We start from the raw sequence: 16718 nt of genomic DNA, 5'->3' as shown, positions 1-16718 counted from the left end.
ACTACACCAGTGCCTGAGAGAAACCCAAACATCCAACACTGAGGTATACATCAAGGACTTCCTTACGCCACTGTCTGGGCCTTTGCAGTATCTGGATCAATGGCAGTGTAGACAGTCAGTTCACTACCAACCTTTTCATCTTCAGGTTTCGAAATCAACTTCTTCACTGGTTTGAACACTGGAGCCTCGTTCACATCAATAACACTTACAATGACTGTAGCAGTGGAGGTAGTCAGAGGTTTTGCAAATGGAACCTCGTTTTCCACAGCTACCAGCAGTGTATATTTGTTGTTACTCTCAAAGTCCAATGGCTGTAAAAAGGTTAATTAAAATTAAACCACAATTATTCAGGAACACATAACTGATGGACACTTGAACTCGAGTTGTGCAGTACCTTGACAGTAGTAATGATGCCCTCCTGTTTGTTTGGTCCTGTGGTGATGTTGAAAAATCCACTGGTGTCACCTTTAACAATACTGAACTTTGTTGCCCAGGCAGATGACTGTGGCTCATCCTTATCCTCAACTGGCATTTTTACCACCACAGCTCCCACTTCATTCTCTGGGACGGTCACCTCGTACTGCAAAAACACATGCTAGTGTCAACAGTGAAGACCAAGTAATTTCATTAAAAATTTAGTAATTGCTTTATCACAAGTTAGGGTTTGAAAAACCTCAGAAATAAAGGTAATAAATATTTAAAGATTTGGAATAGGGACTCCGTTTTAAAGCCGAAGTTTACTGCAACAAGACTAATTTATATTACAAGTATTAGCTGCCTTACCAAATTTTGCAGAAATTGAGGTGGATTGTCGTTGCTGTCCGTTACAGTAATAACAGCTTTTCCAGTGACCGAGCGGCCTCTGCCCTGATCATCTGCTGCTTGAATCTCCAAGGTATATTCCCTAAATTTCTTTAAAAAAAAAAACCCAACACCATACTCATCAATTCTGTTTCCAGGCAAAAATGAGTTAATCAAGTTCATTTAGACTTCAACTGGAATAAATTAACAGTTTACATCTACCCCAATGCAGCAGTTTAATTAAAAACAGTTTACATGCATGTTATACACCTGTACTACAAACCAAAATTTGTGAACAGCAAGTAATATTTGGTGTTAACATTACCTCATTAGAAAGTGCTCTGTACCAAGCCTAACTTGTCAATCTTTTACTAAAATTGTGTAAACATCTGCATAAACCAAACGAAAAAAAAATTCTGATCACCTCCAAAATACCAGGTGCATGCATGGCAAAGCTGATTTGCATTATAGACACAAATACCATTTAAAGGCAACAGAACAAGTCAAAGCCACATTATAGAAAAGGTGGTTTTGCTGCAAGTTACAGTAAAAAGAAAACGGCTCCACATGAACGTGGATGCCTTGTTGAAAAGCAGGATGTGTTCAGAAAGAAGCCAATGATGGCATGCAGCACACTAGGACATACGCATGTTGCCAAGACTCATTGCAGCTTGAGACACAAGTCATTTGCTCCTGCTGCTAATTTAATGATGCAAAAGAAAACACCAAGGCACACTGAAAAGACTTGCACAGACTAGTGACAATAAGGCTAGCTGTAAACATAACCGATGAGAAACCGGATTTGTGGACTTACCTCCCGGTCCAGTCCATCAGCATTCACTGAGATCACTCCACTGATAGGGTTGATGGTAAACATGTTTGAACTTGGCTCTGGTGGTTCCTGATTATTGATTGAGTACCTGACATCAGCATTGTCACTGCCCTGTTCGTCTGCATCAGTGGCACTGACGGTCATGAACTCAAACCCTTCAACGAGAGAGTAATATTTAGGCACTGCCTAAAAGCTGTCGCTCACTCATTCATGTTACAGGCAGAGCTGTCAGTCCAGGAAGCTACACATTATGCAATAGATGCTGTTTATATTCACCATGTACCACCGTCAGAGGTATAGCATGGTATGTTAAAGTTTTAGCTGTCTCATCCTGATGTCGTTCATGCACAATGACAAGTTTGTGTACACCGAGTGTTTTGCTGCATTGGTTGAACTGTGGTTTAGCACAAGACTTTGAGCACAGAAGCTAATGGTGCATGCTTGGCTAACTCGTAGCGGTTGGCTCCTTTGGATGGGAGGATCAAGATGTGCAACATCCAGAGCCATAGTCTAAACATTACTCTGCAAAACCGCACTCGTTTACAACCTTGTTACATTGTTTTTAGTTTTCACAGTGCTCACTGCCCAGTGTTCAATGCTACACTCAAGTTCAAGAGGAAAAAAAAAAAAATGCATATGCACCCATCAGAAACTCAGCTGTTCTAAATGCCAAGGGCTGCTACAGTGTTGGTAAATAATCCCTTAAAAAAAGGCACTGGATAAAAGTCCATCACTTATGGAAATAAAGATACAAGTTTTGTTGTCCGGTGGTCAAGCGTTTTAGCTAGGTTACCTTGCATTACAGATCAGGTACCCTGTGGTGGTACATGTACGGATGTTGTATGGTCGCAAAAGCCATGAAGGCTTCTGTTGATGCATTACCATATTCTCTTAAGTATGGAGCACTGCTCCGCATGCTTCGCACATGGGAAGCGCCACTAGGAAATGAAAGTCTTGATCACATTGTGCTCAGGTTAAGGGTAGAAGGTATGGTCAAAAAGTATGCATGCAAGACCCATACAGTATGCTCTTGATCATCCTGTTCCAGAAGTATGGCATTACTATGGCTCATCCATTAACAGTGTCACGCAATAACTAATAAATACCTATTTTTGAAGCTTCTGGTACACTGCCAAGGAATGGATTTTGGGTGAAGACAGGAGTATTATCATTCTGGTCCAGCACAACAACTATAACTTCCATGGGTTCTTCTTTGATTTGATCAGTAGTTGCCTTAGCATGGGCTTGCAGCTGGAGTTAACAAAAAAGTAGAAATATGGTAAATTAAAACATGAACCAATACTTATGGGAACGTCTTTTCTGTTAGCATATTGCCAACTCTCAGGCAATCATAATATTTGCTAAACACTTGACACGTAGCCAAACTGAAAAAGTCTCACCACATATCTATCTTGTTTTTCTCTGTCTAGAGGCATTGTCACAAAGAGCCAACCAGTGTATTTATCTATTGTGAAAATTCCCACTGGAGGCTGGTCTGCTCCTTCACCAGTGATCCGGTACGTCATCGCTGTTTCTTTAGCATAACTGGACTTAATCTGGGCACAAGATTTGACATGATAAAATAAGACATACAGGGAAAATTCACTCTTAAAATGATAGATCAGCTCTACATACCTGCACCATCTCCATAGGGTATTTCCCTCTTTTATTCTCCGAGACACTGATCGGAGGAATCACCCACTCTCTTTTCCTTCTCCGTAATCCACCTGATGCTGGAAACTCCAGAAAGAGTGTCGAGGGGGGATAAGCCTATATAGAGCAATAAACAAATTGCACATTATTCAGCAACATGCATCCAATTTGTAGTTGCTCCAAATGTCCACCATCTTTAGCAAGGTAGACTACATAAAATGTTTGTTAAACATGAGCTGATGTCTGATGAGCATTAACTACTCATCCAGCTGTAACTAACCAGTTAGTTCTTTTTAAAGAATTTGAATCTCAGTTAGACAAGTCTACACACCTTAAATTGCATGATTTCTATAATTTTTGGGGGGACCGGTTTCCCCCAGTTGTTCCCTACCTTTGTGATATGGGTAATTCCACCCCAAATCACCAGATTTAGAAAAATGCTCGCCACTGACCATCTCAGATTTGCTTCATACTTTCTGGAAATATTGTTAGTGTGCCCAATAAAGAGGGTACATAATTTTAGGCTTGTACCTTCATTAGTTTCTGAGATATAGGGGCTTTTTTAAAAAGGGGCGTGGCCCCAATTTCACTGTTGAAACAGTGTTACAGAAAACGGACCCAACTTCCATAAGTCATTACTTTTAAAAACTATTCATGCAAGATGCATTAAATTTTCAAGGATTGTTCAATGCCAGATGCCTTTAAATACTAAAATAGAAAGTTCACAGTTCAATATTTGCCATGTTATGGCTTGCTGAAGATCAATTTAAAAAAAAAAGGCGCTTTGGAGCAACTTTGACGCCCCATATCTCCACATTAAAGCACACCAGATCTTTCAAATTTTCTTATTTATTACTCATGTTATAGTACTCTTTAGGCAACTAGGTAAGTGTTCAAAAGAAATCAAGCTGATTTATTAGGCTTTAAAAAAAAAAACCAACATTTTGCGACTGTAATTCAAATGCATATTACAAACGTATGACAAGGTCTACCATAAAAACAATTATACCACTGGAAAGAGCTTGTTTTGATTAGCAAATGCACAAAATATGAAGCTGGTGCCCTAAACCAAACTATAAATATTAAGGTATCAAGTACAGCATGTTTTACGATAGATGGAAATGCTGTTTTAAGACATATTACAATACAATTACAAACCTACAGTGTAGGAAAAATAACCTTAATACTTTATTTGAAGAGCTTAAACAGTGTATTGATTTGCTTTTCGACATCAGATGGAAGTTTATACTGCCTGCCAGCTGATGCAAGTGGGGCATCAATGACCATGACATGCACCAGAGAGACCCAACAGTTATCCTCTCTCCTGGGCCAGCTGCAAGTCTGAGAGGGACCATGAGAATGCATAAATATTACTTGTACATCTTGCTCCTCCTCTGATAATGCACGAATGTTGCCTATTCACCACTGTGTCATACAAACATACAACATATGTACCAGGAATTGTATCTGCCAGAGAGACTGCTGATTTAACAGGGATTTTATGCATTACTTGTGGCCGATTCCCACTCATATCCACAATGAAGCTAGGACCACCCAACACCCTGCTGACCTGCAGCTGGTTGGACATGATTGGAATGAATGAGTGGTTGTCTCCTGTTCCAGGAAGAGTAGCTGACCTTGAAAATCTTGTCTCCAATGCTTTTCCACTCTCCATAACTTCCCTTACACCAACCCAGATGAAATGGATGGGTTTTTTTTTGCCCACAAAAACAGATCAGATGGGGTTAATATGCGATCACTCGTGATTGCCTGTAAGCTAGCTGGAGCTGCTAACCGCTTTACAGTGCCTCCAATACCATCACAGGGTGATTTACCATGAGAAGTGGCAAAGAAATGCCATTCTGCCAAAAGTCCAAAATCATCTGCATGCTTTATTAGATTTGTGAAATTTTTTTTTTATAGTTTTTGTATTGGGCTGCTGATCCGTCACTGAAGTAAATGACCTTTTTCAGCTGGGGATGTAAATGGCATACACATGGTAAAACCTTTAAGAATGCACACACGGCCACTGTATCATGCTTAAGGCAGTCACTTATGCAGATAGAGATGCATTTTGTTACTTTTGTACCATCTTCATTCTTTGCTCTAATGTACACCGCAAATGGATGAGTGCATTGGCTGTTGTCCCAGTGGTACCCCTGAGCAGAATCCCGTACACAGAATGAATAGTTTTCGGCAAAATCCAAAAGCATAATACATTTATCCGCTGACAGATTTTCCTTCAAATATCCACTCTGGTGTTTGGCAATGAAATGATGTTTTGCTAGTTTGTCTGCTAGTAGATTATCAGGGATGTGATTTGGGGCTGGTGAAATTATCTGAAAATTTTAGCCGGGGGTCTGGGGGCCGCAGGCCCCCAGCTGGTCCAGGGCAGCGCCCTGGTGGAGGGACAAGGGGGGCGAAGCCCCCCGAAGCTCCTGGGTTTTGGGGTTTTCTGACTTAATTGTACTAAAATGGCAAGCAAACACACAAGAAAAAACTTGTCATGATTAACAAATTCAAGCTAATTTAATGGTCAACATGCAACTCTGAGCCCCTATAGTAAATTCATTGATTCTTAACTGACAAAAAGCCAAAACATGAAACCTAAAAATGTCATTCTAAATTAAATCTGCATTAGAATAAATAGAAAATTGTATAAGGAAAAACAAAATTTATACTTTCAATTACTGTAGAAGTTGAACATACCTAAATGTGCCTTTTCAAACAAACATGATGCAACATAAGAATTCATCCACCATTATTTATTAAACTCTATTGCTCCTGGTAGTCTCCCGGTTTGGTTCTTTTGTATGGCAACTTCTAATATTTGATTAAGTTACTGCACACCCCGTTTAGACAGGGTAACAGGATTGACAAAAAGTTAGTCATGCATAGACTACTTACCAAAACTGAAATTAAGGAAATATTCTCAGATTCAGTTCATTCTGCCATCCATATAAAAGGTTAGAATATGTAGATCCTTGGCAACAAATAAGAGCCTTCCCAGCACGATCGATCTTCCGAACGAAATCGCTGAACAAATGTCTCAGTCTTATGTCCAACGTCTGTAGCAACCTCCTTCTCCAACCATTCCCAGCGGAACTTGTTTTTCACGATTCTGTCGATTTCTTTAACTCGATTTGCATCTTTACGCTCGATCACAGAGGCTGCCATCTTTCAACTCTTTGAAGCGAGCTTACATACAACTATCTAACAAGCGCGTTCATTGGTTGTTACAGAGCGATGGGCCAATCACGTACCTCGTTTCATCTCAATGACGGAATTACTGAGTCGGAATGAATAGGATACGAATGCGGATTTTTGAGAAAGAAAAAAAAAAAAAATCGGAAAAATCTCAAATTGAGGTGAAAAAAAGCAGAATTCCGTGAATTCGCGGAAAAATCACATCCCTGGATTCAGGGCTCGAAATTAACTTTTCTTTGTGTCCCCCAGTGGTCCCGAATTCTGTGTTGTATTGTCCCGAATGGAAGCAATAGTGTCCCCATTTTTTTCCTCTCTGAAATAACCAGTGGTTAATATTATCATATGAAGTTACTATTACATTTATAACTATGCGATTTTGAACCCTTTATATTTTTACAATAAGTCACAAGACACAAGTGACACATGTCCTATACATCTACTTCAAAATTAGTTATTGCATTTTCAGTTTATTAAACTTTGGCGATCTCACTGTATGAATAGATACCTGTTTATTTAAAGGGGCCAACTAGCTCATTCAGAAAATGTTTCAACTCCCTACATCTGCAGTACACTTTAGCTGAAAATAAGACCCCTTTTATGTTCATTTCATCTACTTATACCTTGAATATCTGTTGGCATTTATAAGGCCAACTTATAATTTTCACCATTACCGTTATCCATTTTTATGAACTTTCCGTTATCCATTACCGTTATCCATTTTTATGAACTTTCCGTTATCCATTACCGTTATCCATTTTATGAACTTTCGCTGCCGAAACGTGGGTGCAAATGTTAGCAACATCAAGATAGTGGCAGGTCCGAGCCTAGTTGTGCTGCTGACTGACTAAACTTTCTGAACTAGAAAGACACCAAGAAAACTCACTTATTCTGTTGAACGGTATCTTCCGTCAATGTCATCCACATCATTCCTGTTGTATTTTATAACGTGTCTAACAGTGTTCATTAAGTTCATTCAGTTGCTAGCGTTGCCTGCAGACCAGGCGATGACACTTTGGATCCTGAAGGTCCCGGAGACGTTATGTCTGGGCTTTCAGTTTCTTCCCCGCGGTCGGTCCGCTTCAACCACTTAAGCATTTTTGTTCTGGCAAGAGTCGGCGCAGCGTGTGCGGTAGCAATTCCATTCCAAGTCCATATAATGCGGACTCCGGCCGAAGATTCTAGAACAGAATGCGCTGCTCTGTAGCCTACGGATGCAGGTGCATCGAAAGTGTAGCTACTACGTATTTTTCGCTGTTAACGTTTTAAAATTAAAATTGACAAATTAGGTGAATGTCTACGTATGTGTTACGGCTTTGTAAATAATATTAATGTAGAACTTTTTTTCTAGATCCATTTTTTTCCATTGTCCCGGGATTGTCCCAGATATGATAATATATGGCCCTTTTCCACTACCCTTTTTCAGCTCACTTCAGCTCGCTTCAGCTCACTTCAGCCCGACACGGCTCGCGTTTCGACTACCAAAAACCAGCACGACTCAGCTTGTTTCAGCCCTGCTTAGCCCCTAAAACTCGCACCGTTTTGGAGTGGGGCTGAAGCGAGCCAAACCGTGCCGAGTGAGGCTGGGGGCGTGAGCAGACACTCCCCTGTGCACTGATTGGTGAGGAGGAGTGTCCTCACATGCCCACACACGCCCTGCGAGCGCGCTGGGATCTGTAAACACCGCAAACCCGGAAGGAGAATAATTATGAATTACGAGAATTTCTGAAGCCTTATGCGCCTCGCCTCATCTATACGCTCTTGCCAGTATCTGTTGGCGTTGTCGGTGACAACAAGCCACAGCACCAAGACCAGCAACACTAACGACTCCATGTCCTCCATGTTTATTGTTTACTATCCGGGTCGTGAGACTACCGCTTAAAGGATCACTGAATCAGTGACATACAGAGCATCGTGGACGAGTTCGCGGAGCGCAAGGCTCATCGTATGCCCTTCAAATAATGCGCGCAGTAGGCTATTGAGGTTTTATTATGAGCCATGTACAGTATGTCACCTAATGTTTTTTTGTTTCTGAGTTACATGTTCGTTTGAAGGACTTAATGTACAAAATAACATAGTTGCACCCCGTAGTGTTGAAGTTGGTAAACACAGTGCATTCAGTGAGGTTTGCACCGCCCTCCTTTTATTTCTGACTCTTCCTGTCACCGTTGCAACCTCTGAGCGCTCATTCGTATGCCCTTCAAATAATGTGCGCAGTATAGGCTATTGATGTTTTATTATGAGCCATGTACAGTATCCTAATGTTTTTTGTTTCTGAGTTACATGTTCGTTTGAAGGACTTGATGTACTAAATAACATAGTTGCACCCGGTAGTGTTGAAATTGGTAAACACCGCAGTTGCGGACATTTTGTAGCCTAAAATGATGTTATGATAAGCTTTAATAAAGGGCCCGGTCATTTGCCCCGCCCCCGGCCCGGCTCTGACTTGTTCCGCCACTGTCACTGATGTCACCGTTTGCGCTGCTTAACGACATCACGTGACATCCACCCACTTTCGCTAACTCCACCCAATGTGTCCACCCACTTCCAGCCAGCACGGTTCAGCGCGGTTGTAGTCGAAATGCAACTCCAACAGCCCCACTCAGCCCGACTCAGCACGGCACGACTCAGCCGCGTTTGTAGTGGAAAAGCGGCATTTGTGTCCCGATGACATTTTTTATGGTCCCCGGGACGTCGGGACACCGTTAGTTTCGAGCGCTGCCTGGATTATGCACCTTAAAACAGCATTTTCATCTATTGTAAAACATGCTGTACTTGATACCTTAATATTTAGTATGGTTTAGGGTACCAACTTTATATCTTGTGCATTTGCTAATCAAAAACTCTTTCCAGTGGTATAATTATTTTTATGGTAGACTGTCATACATTTGTAATATGCATTTGAATTATAGGCGCAAAATGTTTAGTTTTTAAAGCCTAATAAATCAAAGTTTAATTTCTTTTGAACAAATACCTAGTTGCCTAAAGAGTACTATAACGAGTAATAAATAAGAAAAGATCTGGTGTGCTTTAATGTGGAGATATGGGGCATCAAAGTTGCTCCAAAGCACATTTTTTTTTTAATGATTTTCAGCAAGTTATAACTTGGCAAATATTGAACTGTAAACTTTGGCATTGAACAATCCTTGAAAACTTCACGCATCTTGCATGAATAGTTTCAAAGTAATGACTTATGGAAGTTAGGTCCGTTTTTTGTAGCACGCATTTTAACAGTGAAATTGGGGCCACACCCCTTTTTTAAACCCCCATCTCAAAAACTCATGAAGGTACAAGCCTAAAATTTTGTACACTATTGGGCACACTGACAATATTTCTAGGAAGTATGAAGCAAATCTGAGATGTTCAGTGGTGAGGCCTCTGGTGATTTCACATGGATTGACCCTGCAGCTAAACTCCACATCAGTGGTGCACTTTAGGAGCATTAAACTGTACACAATTAGTTCTGGGCCACTAATTTGATCAGACACGAAGCAGTCCAAGAGTGCGGATATTTAGCATAAAAAGCACAGGTAGATTTCCACTGTGCACATTACTCTGCTTATCCATGTCCACTACATGAAAGTGGAATTCTAGCAATAGTTTGCTACATTACTCCAAGCTGTCAATCTGCACATTGCATGAGAGCACAATGCTTTATCTAGCCATGGCTTCTTTGTGAACCTGTCAGATCAGCGCTAAAACAATTTGGTAACAATGAGTAACTGACATGACAATTTCTTGCTCAGATATAGAACTAAGAGCATTAAAATAAAAATTAAAAAAAAAGTCACAAGTTCTTCTCAGAATATTGCTTAAATAACAGCCACATGACACTTTCCTTCTTACTACAAGTAGTCAAAATGAGTTTATCCTCCTTAACTCGTGCTCCCTCTTCCAGTATGAAGCCACAATTTTGGCAGCAAAACTAAATAGTGATACAGTTTGCAAAGGCATCCAAGTACTGCAATTACGTGTTTGCCATATGGTTCATCCATGAAGGCAAGTCCTCCTGATTACACGTTTCAAGTGAAATGCAAGTGGAAACAAAGGGCCATACAAAACTTGAACCAGTCAGTCCTTCAAATTACTTCCAAAAAAAAAAAAAATCACAGAAGACAAGTTCTTTAGTTTGCCCAGCAGAGGTCAGACTAGTTAAGAGGTGTACCTGCACAGGTTCAATTGCCCCAACATCTTCCTGCTGTTCATGACTGTGTTCAGCTTGACTCTGATGTTCCACCCTCACAATTGCAGTGTGTTTCTTTCCTCTGGAGTCCCAAGCAGAGACAGAGAAGACCTTACGGCTATTATGAAGAGTGACCCGTCTCTTCAGCTTCACTGTGCCATCAGAGTCTACATGAAACCGCTTATCACCAGAGTCAAAGACGGCCAGTGTTCTTCCACTACAACTGTTAAAAACAACTAAAAAACAGGAAACAATTAAATGCCATTATTAAAAAAATAAATAAAAATTAGTTCAGCACGCTAAAGAATTCTGAAACATTCAGGTATTCATTTTGTCTCAAACAATGGCTGTACAAATTAGAAGCCCAAGTCTTAGGCTATATCCACACGACAACGGCAACGAGATTTATTAAAAAAAAAAAAATCGCGTCCACATGGGCAACGGATCAGTAAAATATCAGGTACATATGGCAACGCAACGCTTGCTGAAAACGATGCAATACACATGCCACACCTCTAGGTGCGCTGTAAAGGCCTCTGCATGCTCTTGCGACAAGGCTTTCGCAGGTAGCTTTTCGCAGACAGTTGTAATTTATTGTTGAGCGGGGGAATAGGCGTGCGCGATGTTATTCACCGGCACAACGCAAGGGGGCGCGAAGTCGCTAGGAGTAGTTGGTGGGTGTGGTTAGTGGAGTGTTTATCCTCCGGTTACTTAATGACTAGAACTTTTTTTTTTTATAATGACTAGAACTGGAGTCGTATAGATGTATGTACTTCCTCACTTCCTCAATCAACCGCTCTTCATGCTGCTCCATCTTCGCTCGTGTTTTAAAAAATGCCGGTCGTGAAGAAAAAAAACTGGGAAAGTAGGGAAGCGGAAGTGCGTGTACAGCGGGTAGAGTGGACCAATCAGAGCCCTCTTGTCTGCGGCACTGTCTGCGAGGCTTCTGCGGTGGTCACAATTTTTGGGAGGTGCGCGCAGAGCGTCTGCGAAGGTGGGGGGGCTACGCAGACACCGTCTGCGACACCGTCTGCGAGGACTGGGTTGTCAGCATAAATTGGCCTTAAGACGGTCCCATCGGAGACACCACAACAATAGAGGTAGTAAGGACGCATGCGCATAAACTATTATGCGCGAGACTTTATTAGCCACAAAGTCAGAAAAATCTGCTCGTAAAATTACGTTATAATGACCAAATACAATGAAAAGTATTTTTCCAATCTCACCTGTGAAAGGTAATCCCATGTGATCTCGTTTGGACAGCAAATCTGTTAGTACAGTTAAACGCAGCACATGAATGAGGCATCCATTCTCCGCTTTGACCCATCCAATATGGCGGCGAGGATGATGTATGATTCTACGCGGAAGGCGGCGTCTTTAATGGTCCGGAATAAATTGAATGCTACACGTTGATGGATTAATTTGTTCTTCTACGCCCTTTTTGAGGAATGTATTGTAGGACTTAAACCAACATCTGAAGAGGTGAGATCGTTCCTTTCTTTCCTTATTTTTGCTGGCGGGATTGACTCTGCCCTAAGGGCAGAGTCTCTCTCACTTTGCACCATTACACAAATATTCACAGTGAAAATATTTTGTAAGCGCGTTTCATGAACCAAGTTATAGGATTTGTTGACAACTCGCATCGAGTTCGTTACACTTCTACCCGGCGTGAAGCACGTGGTTGTGACGTCATCGTAAACAAATGCGTTCTACTCATCCAGACGACTTCGCAACGGCGCCGTCGCCAGATCTTTCCACTCGAACCCGTTCTCAAAAGATTTCGTTTTGGGGCACCCAAAACGCCGGTGCCGTGTGGATGTCAGGCCGAAACGATAAACAATTTTATCAGATTCACCTGAATCCGTTGCCGTGTGGACAGGGCCTTAGTTTATTGCAATTGTACATCAACACAGTGGGTTTAAAAAAATAAAAATAAAAAAATAGTCCTATGGACTAACGTGCACAGCACAGACAAGCACTTTATCAAGACCTCAGCAAAACAAAACCACAGGATAACTTTTTGCATAAAAACACAACAGGATTTAATGGGAACTCCACAGGGTCATAACCAGCAAGTTGGGGGTTTTAACCACATTAAGTGTTGAGTTATAAGAAAGGCCTGTAATGAGAATATAGTGAGGTAAATCAATGGCGACACAGTTGCCATAGACAGGCAATTTAGCAAGACATGGGTGTGGGTGGGATTGAGGATTTCTTCTTGAAGACACCCCAACTCAAACACAAAAAGTGGTTCTCAAAGTGGGGTCCAGAGACAGACAGGGGTCTGTGAAGACAGGAATGCCCTGAATTTGTTTTAGTGGTGAAAATCAAAACCTGTCATTATTCAATATAATTTTGATAAGTTCTTATTAACCCAAATAAACAAACATTCTACCTAACTTGACTGATCACTTGAATTGAATGGGTTTAGTTTAAACTTCAATAGCGCAAAGCAATTAGGCCTTTAAATATCAGCTTAGACTTTGTATGTTCTGTAAGTAAGAAGTTCATGAATGCTATTGTACGCATTCAAGTTATGCTCATAAAACAAAGCTTATTTTAGCTGAAATCTCTCTCTCATTATATATATATATATATATATATATATATATATATATATATATATATATATATATATATATATATATATATATATATATATATATATATATACTGGAAGTTCACACACCTGGGGCCTCATGTACAAAGACCTGCGTGGATTTGATTTCCACTAAATATGTGCACACGTCAAAATCGGGAAATTTGCGTACGACCAAAAAAATCCGGATGTATCAATCAGTGCGTACGAAGGTTTCCACGCACTCTCCTGTTGTACATCCCAATCAAAGTGGAATTCGGCGCACATGCATGAGCCCCGTTCCCCACCCCGTCTCCTCCCTCAATTATTCCACACTGAATATGTTAATTAGTATAAATAGACCTGCAGTAAGGCCCGCGTTAGGTAAAAGACATGGCATCTTCTACTAACGCGTTAATGTTAATTAAATGTTAGAAATCTTGCGTTAATCAAATTAACATTTAACATTTATTATTAACATTTAACATTAACATTCACGTTAATCCCTGCCTTTAGCACAGTGTAATAGAATTCACATCCATCACTTAATTGTTCTGTCACCTCCAATTAAAGTGATGTTCAAAGTGTATGCTATGAGACATGCAACAGTCACTGATTGTATGCCACTGAATGTGAATGTAGCCTATACCAAGATAACGGTATGGTTCGCATCGTCCGCAGAGCCTGCGCCACAATGAGTGTCTATTTGAGTTACATGGGTTTTGAAAACAAAACACCTTGAGTGCTCTAATGTGTACATTTTTTCAGGGACACCCTGTATTTGAGGAAATGTCTTCCTCTCTTAGTAGGTCCAATATTCCTAGCCACATGTAACCAGAAATAAAACGTGCACATATTTTCCACAATAGGATTTTAATGACAAATGAATTCTAGCAGGGTGCCAGGGAACAACAGGAGGCCCCCAGTCCATCCCACCCGAGCAGGAAGAGGACCCCCAGCCGAGCGGATCCAGCGTCACTGTCACCTGCCCCCCTTCTCCACCGCCTGCCCCTGTCGCCGGGTCCACAGGCCGGGTGCTGACGCGCGCGGTCCTTGAGTCGCAGGGGGAAATTTTAAAGGGGATAGAGGCGATTAACGACAACCTCGAGGGAATCCGCGAGGAATTGAAGGAACTGAACAACACGTTAAAAGAATATCTTAAAAAAATGAATGGTGTCCCATCTGTCCTTACCTTTTCACATTGTGGCTATTAAGCGCTGCCGGGTTTGTATGCCATGTCGCTGTGGCACCTCGTTGTGAGGCCCAGGGTCTGGGTCCTCCGGCAGGTCTCGCTCCATTATTGGCACGCCGTGCCGCTGCGCCACATTGTGTAACACGCCACACACCGCGGTTGTGTCCGATTTGTACGCACTTGGAAATCGTTTCATATATTGATCTTGGTAATTATGTGATAAGGCTACCCCACGCAACATCAACTAATAATATTTCAGTCTGACACCTCACAGCAAATGCGCGAGGAAGATCTATTAAGCTAGCTGCAATGCATGGTCCTGCATGTGCATTCTTTAATTTAATTAATTAACCAATAGTCAATGGGAATAATATTGAAGTGATATCGCTGGGGTTTCTCATTTCCCGTAATTACAATATGGAAGGGATGGTTGATGGATCTGTTGGCATTTACCCAACAGTCTCGCATTATGTGTCTCGACAATGTCGTATGACTGACATACATTTCAATTCACGCATACTGATGTTCCGATGCATTTCTGGATGCCTCTTATCGCCATGTCATGACTCTTGACCGAGTAGGCCTAAATGTAGTTGCATTGCTCTGCCTCTAAGTGTCACCAAGTACCAAGATGCACCAGAAATGTGCGTACGCCAGCCATGAGGTTTGCGTAGAGTACCGCACTTTCCCACACCAAGTCAATCTTTGTACATACGAAATGTTTGCGCAGAAAGTGACGTACGTAGCTTTTTTGTGCGTACGCAAGCTTTGTACATGAGGCCCCTGGTCTTGTTCAAGCTTGTACTTCCACACCCACAGAAACTCAAAGGTAGTGAAAGCAGACTATAAGCTCAAGTGTCCGAATCAGCCATACACACATTAACATCCACAATAGCCTAATGATGCAGAACACCACAAACACTTAACCCATTTTAAAATACTGGCACCTTGAAGGAGACGCATAAAAGAGCACCATTTTCAGGTAATTAAGGAATGAATATTCTTATCCAAAGTGAACGTTAGGAAGGCGTTACTGGGTGTTTAAACGACACAAAACGGGGAAATGAAACCAGAAGAACAGAATGCATTCACATAAGCAGTTGTGGTTTATCAAGCAAGGCTACAGTCCTTATCAAACAAAGCAGCTCCAAGTTTGAAGAACTCAAGGTAACAAAGTCATGTTTATCTAAAATGGAGGAGCCTTCTGTTACACAGATCAGGCACACACCACAGTGCACTTGGGTTTTTAGCAAAAAGTTCATACAACAAATACCAAAGACAAATTGTACAATTAAAACTGATTTCACTCCAGCTAATAATTCTGATTGGAAATCGAACACATCCTGGGTGTGAAAATTGTTGACACAACCCAAGCCAAATCAAATCAGGAATTAAAACCACAAGTTACAATATAGAACAAGATTGTCAAGCAAAGTACCAAAATACAATTATTAATATTAGTAGTATTATGAGATGCCGTTCAAAAGTAGCCCCTAAATATGTAACAAGTTAGAAACTAATTACAGACATAGAAATAAAATTAAAGCTCACTGTGTGTGTGTACTTTTTCTTGAACAGCAGCAAAAAAAAAAAAGGAAGTGGGTGGTCGTGTCCTACCTGTGCCGATCCCGGAGCCCCTCTCCAGGTGTTTTCTGTGAACTCTGAAGAGGAAAAGATCAGAAGCAAAACCAGGGGAACATGGCGCCGTCGGCTCCACACAGCCACCTCCAAGGACCTGAATACGGAAGAAAGATTGTGCTTGTTTCGCTTATAGGCTTTTTTTAAAGCGAGTTTATTTAAAAAAAGTGGTTTGATGCGTTAGAATAGCAAAACATGTATTGAACGGTTTTACTTCTTGGGGAAAAAAAAAGACAAACACGTTCGTAAATTAAAACAAGAGCCAATGTGGCATGACGCCAACTTAAAAAAAACAATCCAGATAGAGAGAGAGAGAGAGAGAGAAGGAAAAAAATCTACCTGCAGTAAAACAAGCAAAACTCCTAACCGTATATCCCATTTAAGCTCCATTCGCCGCCGAAGAGAAAAGGAAAAAAAAAGTCTAAAATGTAATCCTTTTAATTTGAGAGACCGAAGTGCGCCGCTTCTGCGTGAAGATTTATAAACTTGTCTGTGGCGATTTCAGGAAATGAGCTTCTTCAGCAGGTAGTTTCGGCTATGACGCGCCTCGGCCAGGTGACCTCACCCATCCGCTCGATGGCGCGCACTCCAAATATGGACACTTCTGCTACCAAGCTCCGCCCACCGCCAGGTAAAC

The 16718-nt window shown here is 41.2% G+C and overlaps 1 protein-coding gene across 1 annotated transcript in view; it reads right to left on the bottom strand.

Annotated features, from left to right (window-relative positions):
• LOC132874961 (B-cadherin-like) overlaps positions 1-16606 on the bottom strand; it is a 20805-nt gene extending 4199 nt beyond the window's left edge. Inside the window, exons 1-10 of the mRNA XM_060911473.1 lie at positions 16421-16606; positions 16061-16178; positions 10656-10909; positions 3269-3403; positions 3034-3189; positions 2740-2884; positions 1616-1788; positions 784-912; positions 395-580; positions 67-311 (exon numbers count right to left, since the gene is read on the bottom strand). Coding sequence (XP_060767456.1) covers positions 67-311; positions 395-580; positions 784-912; positions 1616-1788; positions 2740-2884; positions 3034-3189; positions 3269-3403; positions 10656-10909; positions 16061-16178; positions 16421-16471 — 1592 coding nt within the window. The 5' untranslated portion in view covers positions 16472-16606. The remainder of the gene's footprint in view (positions 1-66; positions 312-394; positions 581-783; positions 913-1615; positions 1789-2739; positions 2885-3033; positions 3190-3268; positions 3404-10655; positions 10910-16060; positions 16179-16420) is intronic.
• Between the last annotated feature and the right edge of the window lie 112 nt (positions 16607-16718).

Source organism: Neoarius graeffei, chromosome 27 (genome assembly GCF_027579695.1).
Source record: "Neoarius graeffei isolate fNeoGra1 chromosome 27, fNeoGra1.pri, whole genome shotgun sequence".
Taxonomy (NCBI): domain Eukaryota; kingdom Metazoa; phylum Chordata; class Actinopteri; order Siluriformes; family Ariidae; genus Neoarius; species Neoarius graeffei.
This window is presented reverse-complemented; position numbering and strand designations above follow the sequence as displayed.